The sequence below is a fragment of the Montipora foliosa genome, chromosome 9 (genome assembly GCF_036669935.1).
Source record: "Montipora foliosa isolate CH-2021 chromosome 9, ASM3666993v2, whole genome shotgun sequence".
Lineage (NCBI taxonomy): Eukaryota > Metazoa > Cnidaria > Anthozoa > Scleractinia > Acroporidae > Montipora > Montipora foliosa.
In genome coordinates, this window is record NC_090877.1 from 26,215,472 (window position 1) to 26,221,840 (window position 6,369).

The 6,369-nt window shown below is 41.9% G+C and overlaps 2 protein-coding genes across 2 annotated transcripts in view; one reads left to right on the forward strand and one right to left on the reverse strand.

The window, feature by feature from the left end:
- Positions 1–753: 753 nt before the first annotated feature.
- On the reverse strand, positions 754–2,457 carry LOC137971000 (uncharacterized). The gene has a single exon (XM_068817692.1). It carries the CDS (start codon positions 2,270–2,272, stop codon positions 1,007–1,009), a length of 1,266 nt encoding a protein of 421 aa, XP_068673793.1. The 5' UTR covers positions 2,273–2,457; the 3' UTR covers positions 754–1,006.
- A 53-nt stretch (positions 2,458–2,510) lies between these two features.
- LOC137970997 (uncharacterized) overlaps positions 2,511–6,369 on the forward strand; it is a 5,691-nt gene continuing 1,832 nt past the window's right edge. The window contains exons 1-2 of the mRNA XM_068817689.1: positions 2,511–2,629; positions 4,951–6,369. The exon at positions 4,951–6,369 is cut by the window's right edge and continues 1,832 nt beyond it. Coding sequence (XP_068673790.1) covers positions 2,583–2,629; positions 4,951–6,319 — 1,416 coding nt within the window. The 5' untranslated portion in view covers positions 2,511–2,582 and the 3' untranslated portion in view covers positions 6,320–6,369. The remainder of the gene's footprint in view (positions 2,630–4,950) is intronic.

A 6,369-nucleotide genomic window follows, 5' to 3' on the forward strand; every position in this document is an offset into this window, starting at 1 on the left:
TGGAAACGAAAGAGCATTCACTCTTGGGTAATTGTGAAGAACAGCTCACATCCACCGATTGTCGGCCGACTGACAGTCGACTGTCAACCGACTGTGGGCCAACTGTTGGCCGACAGTTGACTGACTATCAGCCTGCTACAGTCGGCCAACAAACAGCCGACAGTTTTGGTCAAAATTGTTGGCTGACAGTTGGCCATTTGTCGGCCAACTGTTGGCAAACTGTTTGTGACCTTTCGCTGAAGTGTCGGTAAGTTGTCGACTACAATGTTTCATAATTATTGTGTTACTTATGACCAAAACCGCATTTGAAAGTTACACTGTGCACTGTAAGGGAAACAGTAATGTCTAAAGTGCTGCGATGTTATTTGCTGGATTTTTTTCTCCTTGTCGACTGCTGGTTACCTGTTAGTAATGTTCTCGTTTTAGTTTAGTTTTCAGGTTAGTAATCTGTTGGTAGCCTGTCGGTTATCTGTTGGCCAACAGTCGACCGTCAGTCGGCCGACAGTCAGTGGATGTGAGCTGTTCTTTACAATTACCCACTCTTGCGATTGGAAAATTGAGAATAGAATTGATACCATGGCATTTTAATGGCTGGATGAAGCCCCAAAACATAGCATACCGGGTAACAGTTCTTTTGCTCCTCTGGTATACATGCAAGCATCATGCATGTCCCTACTTGAAGTTTTTATCCCACCTATTGCTTAAAGATAGAAACTAAGGGCTACAAGAAAAAATAAAGAAAGAGAACCAACATCAAGTTTTTCAGCTTCTTTTTATTGAACTACCTTCATTACTGCAAATGACCTGAAACACTTAAATTTTGTATTCCTAGTAGTTTGATGCTGCTGATTGCAGGATTTCAAAAAGCATACGAAATTAATAGTCACATGGTTTTGCATAAACATCTCAATTGACTGCAAAAACAAAACATCTTGGAGGGACAATGTAAACCACTTACAGTAACAGATGTAAAATTCCCTAAACAGAAATTGTGTCAGTTGAAAACTCAATATCCATATCTGTCCAAATAGTTGCTAATTGCTTCTCTCACATGTTTGCCACAGTCATCATAACTGTCATGAGTAAATTCCACGTCATCTTGAACGACAAATTGCTCAACAGGAGCATCATCACCAACATCTATACACAAGTTGTGGAGCACACAACATGCAATTACAGTAGTTGGCACCCGAAAAGTATCCTCCTTCAGTGTTTCTTGAAGGCATCGCCAACGACCTCTCAGCACACCAAAGGACTGGACAATCTTTTCTCTTGCAGAGCTCAAAGCTGCATTGAAGGTATTCTGACTTGATGTCATGTTTGGTCCCTGTGTATATGGCTTCATTAGCCAAGGATTCAATTTGAAACATGCATTACCAACCAGAAGTGGCTTCACCGGCACGCCATCGATCATGCGGTCTGGGGCATTCAAAATTGTGCCATTTTCGATGTCACGTTGTAAAGCACCGTCACACAACATTTCGGCGTGACTTACAGCACCAGGGGTTGCACTAACATGAATAAATTTGCTATTGCTGTCAGCTACACCCAAAACCAGAACACTGTAGAAATTTTTCTTCCCCAGAAAATCATATTTATTCTGCTTTGGTGCAATGATTCTAATGTGAGTTGAATCTAAGGCACCGACCACGTGTGGAAAAACCGAAATGTGTTCAAATTCCTTGATGACCTTCAGTACCTCCTCTTCACTTTTGGGAAACTTGATGAAATTTGCAGCTTTTCTCCTCAGAATGTCGCAGAATTCGTTCTTGACGACGTTTGCCGTAGATTTTGGAAGTCCAAAACCTATGCCACAAGCTGTGTAACAGCTTCCAGTAGCAAGTCTATTAAGAGCGACAGCAACCCTTTTCTCCAGTGAAACAGATGGCCTCATATTCGTGTCCTGCCGAGATAGTTCTGAGCGAACTATATCGCAAATCTTAAAAAATGTTTTTCTTGAGACATGAAAGTTTTGGTACCAAGTTTCTTCGGGGAGATTTCCAGCTAGTAACTCCTCGAACATGTATTGGTCTCTTTGTAACACCCATATTCGTTTTGGCGGACCTTCAGGTGCGGGAGCTATTTTGGTCTTCCGTTTTTCAAGTTCAATGCAAGCCAGTAGAGCCATCATTGTTCGAAGCCTTCGTTTCTTTAGTGTTCGAAATCTTTGTATCAGCTTGGATCGGCGGTTTTTAGCTCTTCCCAATTGTATGGCGACCATGGCATTCAGAAAGAACTGGGCAGCTTTTGCGTTCACAACACCTGCATCCATTTTGTTATAATCTCAATCCTTGGAACGAAAGTTTAAAGAACCCGATCACTCAAGGAACTCGAAGAAGTTTCCTTGATACGTAACAAAGCTGCTTGTGTGTTCCTACTTTAAATCCGCTTGAAGCGGGGGTAAAATTTTAATCTAGACGCGGTATTTTGCACTGGAAGCAAACTTACAACCAGTTTAGAATTGCTAATTCTTTACAGATTGTGTGTGAGCCAATCAGCATTCAGACTTGACAAGCTTATTTTATCACTTTGGCGTCTATCTTGCATTTTGACTGGTATCCATTTCACCCCAGTGTTCAAACATGGATAAAGCGGACAGCAATTCGCTTTCAAACCTGGAAAATTTCAGGTAAGGAAGCTTTTTGAGGCTATGATTCATTCGATAAAATTACAGTTTCTTTGATTATTACCCCAAAATAAGCGACAACAGTACTTCCTAACTGCAATTCAATCCAAACGTGGTAAATATACAAGACCACATTCGATCCACATGGAGTTCGTTTTGACTCGCTAATTCGCTGCAAACTTGCTTTCATGAAGCGGATTCTCTTCTGGAATAGAGACCTTTCGCAGCATCAATCGAACACGAAGCTTAATTATTTAGAAAGCTTGTCTTGGAAAGATTTTTTGTTTGCAGACAGATCCTGTGCATTGTGAACGGTGTTCGGTTGATTCACATTAATTAATTCATCACAGGATTCGGCAAAGACAGTGATAGCCGCTGTTTTACATGTAACGCGAGCATTTTTTGTGGATGTTCAAGTTTTTCCACTTCTGTTACCTTTCAAACTTTTTTTAATTCCAAAGAAAAACAAGGATTTTGGTTTGCAAAACCTGTATACATATCATTTTAGTCGACAAAAAAGTAGTAGCATTTACGTTACGTGACTTGTGGATTTTCTCTCAAAAATACGAAACGTTCTCCATGAGGCAACGCAAATATTTTACATTCAGATGAAGGTAAATATCTTTAAGTGCCCCAAAACATCAAGAATATGGTAAAATAGTTTACGATTTCAATGTAATAGGGCAGTGCGAATGGACGTATTAAAAAGCTCATTTTATCGATTTTGAAGAATTCTCAGTAATGTGCGAGCTAAGGAAAATACGTTCGATTGTATGCGGCAAATTTCCCCGCCAGATCTAGTAGCGTTTTTCTGGGCAAATGATATCACTTCAGTTCGGGAAACTTTCTCGGCTAACTTTTCATGAAGCCACGACCATTAAATAAGGTGTTTGACCTTTCGCATGGGCACTTTACTGATGAGAGACCGAGCTTTAGGACATTGCCCTCGAGTTACGTAAGTTTACAAATCTTCCACCCATCTCAACCAGGTAGTTATATAAAACCACACTTTGGACACAAACGTATTAGGAGCGAGCGAACGATTAACTTTCCCAAGCCAGCGTTAAAAGTGGGTTCTTGAGAAAATTAGCCTTTTAACTGACCCACCCTTTCATGGGTAAAAAAGTGGTTTGTTTGAACGTAACCAGCAACCAAGTTCTGACATGTTGAATCAAAACTCGGATATTCAGGAATAGCAATTAACCTCTTACTAAGCGAGCGCGAGGGCCATACTGGGGAATATTGGCCGGAGGTCGTGGCAATACGGACCGAGGCTGGCGAGGTCCGTACAAAAACGACGGAGGGCAAATATTGCCCAGTACTTTTCCCAGAAAGTGAGGTTAGCAAGTTGTTTATTATGTTAGCGGTCAAACACTGAATGTTCATAATCTCCGTATTCCATCAGCGAACTTTGAACGGTAACCTTTTACATTTAAAAATTCCGCTTGCTATGCTTGTACTGTTCTGATGAAATAATTAAATTTCCTCTACTTCGAAACTTTTTGTGTTTCGTTCAACTTGAGTTTCCTGGGAGACGAAAAAAATACGGAAACGGACAGTTTCTATGCTAGTGCTGTGTACTGTAAAATCCCGACCAAAAACTAGCCAGAGTGCTCCATTTAGCCTGAGAGTTGCTTGCCACATACTAAGTATAGGAAATCGTATGAACGCGAGTGCATTTCGTGATTTATGGGCAAGAGTGATGTTTTGAAAGTTCTCAAAATTGCACGAGCCCTAGGCGATTGCAATTTGAGAACTTTGAAAACATCACGAGTGACCATAAATCACGAAATGCACGAGCAGGTTCACACGATTTTTTTATTTATTATATACTCAACAAAATTACTCAAACGCGCTACTTTGTTCCTGCTCGTAAAGTTTTGGGTTTAGTTTTCTTTAAGACGCCCATGTTTGCCAGACATTCAACCAATTCTGTGTATCTTTCAACGTGTTTTCTTTTTTCGCATTTTCTTTAAGTTGCTCAACGATGTTTTGGTTTGACAAAGCAAACCGACTCTCAGCCATTTTTTTCACTTTGGTGTTCAAATTTGGCGCTTCCCCGGTGTTTCCAGAGCATCTTCCGAATTGCACTCTATAACCTATTTATGCATTCGCCATTGGCCAATCAGAAACGAGATATTTTGTTGAGTATATAATAATCTAAAATATCACACTCCGGCAAACGGATCCTCCCAGACTTCATTGTCTTGTTTGACCGTGATAAATATGCGACACAGTACTGAACTGGTGGTCTGCAAGCTACGCTCTTCGCCTCATGTAATCTGTGCTTCGAAATTAACCGATAAGCTTAATTTTCGTTTCAGTCAGTTCGCCTCATCTGTACTTTGTTCAAGTGGATTAAGCGACAAAGGTGAGTCAAGTCAACACTTGCTCTTCCGGCGTGAAATTCTCCCCAGTGATAGCGGTGCATCGAAAGTGACTTCTCCAACATCAGCCCAGTCGCGATTCAGTGCTCTTACAAGCCTTTCATCTGAAGGCCGAAACTTGACGCCTCTTGGAAACGCTGGCTCCAGTTCTGATTCATTCGCATCTACAACGATGCCTCTAAAGCCAAGCCGCTCTCCTAATTGGTCGGATGCTGAAACGCGTTTTCTAATCACCCTTTGGGGTGAACAGTATGAAAACATAAGCCAGCAGCGAAATGCCAAAGCATGGGACATAGTTGCTCGTTTACTGAATCAGAAGCTAGCCCAGTGCGGATTTGAAACCTTTCGTACTGGCCAACAGTGTAAAGGGCGTATGAAGAGCATTGTGTTTGATTACAGGACAGCAAAAAAGAGGATAAGTGAATCCGGCGAGGTTGAGAGAACCTGTGATTACTTCGACGACATTGATGCAATCCTTGGGAAGGCACAAGGAGGAAGCTCCTCCGAGATTCCTGAACCAAGTACAGTTGTTACTCCGGACAGTGACAGGGCACTGGAAATCAGTGACGAAAACGAAGATAGCAATGTATGTGATGACATCGTTGTCGTAAATATTCCAACCAGTTCAGCTCTGAATATAGACACGACCACTGGGTTGGGTGTGACAAGAGTGGAGGCCAACCAAGCCATAACTGAAGACAAAGAGTCGTTTCAGAGAAAAGAACCTCCACGAAAGAGAAAGAAAAAGGCCTCTGAGGATGAAGAAGACGTGTCCACTCTTCGGTTTCTCAAGGGCTACTTGGAGGAAAGCGATCGACGAGATAGAGAATTTTTACTGCAAATGACACAAATGGATCGGGAAAGAGAAGAGAGAAACTATGAACGCACAATGAAATTTATGATGGAGATGGCTAAGGCGTTTAAAACCAGCACTGCTTGCACTCATGACCATAGCAGGGTTAGTAATGTGAGTGCGGCCCCTCACACTCCTTGTGGAGACGGGCGTTTTGGCTCTGGAGTCAACAGAAATGATAAAAGCGCGGTTTCCGCGCGCGTTGGAGAAAACAATGGAACACAATCCCACAAGGATTTCAGACAAGGAGCCAATGAGGGTGGCGGATCACGAGAAAAGAAGGGAGGCCAGTCTCTGCAGTTTCTCAAAGATTACATGGAGGAGAGTGATCGCAAGGACAGGGAGTTCTTACTACAAATGACAAGAATGGATCGGGAGAGGGAAGAAAGAAATAGTGAACAGAGCATAAGACTAATGATGGAGGTAGCCAAGGTATTTGGAGGAGGAAGTTAGAAACAGTCAAACGTTATCAAGAATCAGTTCTATTACCTGTGTAATCATAT

Coding starts and splice junctions, on each gene's coding strand:
- LOC137971000 (XM_068817692.1), bottom strand. CDS start 2,272: ATGGATGCAGGTGTTGTGAACGCAAAAGCTGCCCAGTTCTTTCTGAAT.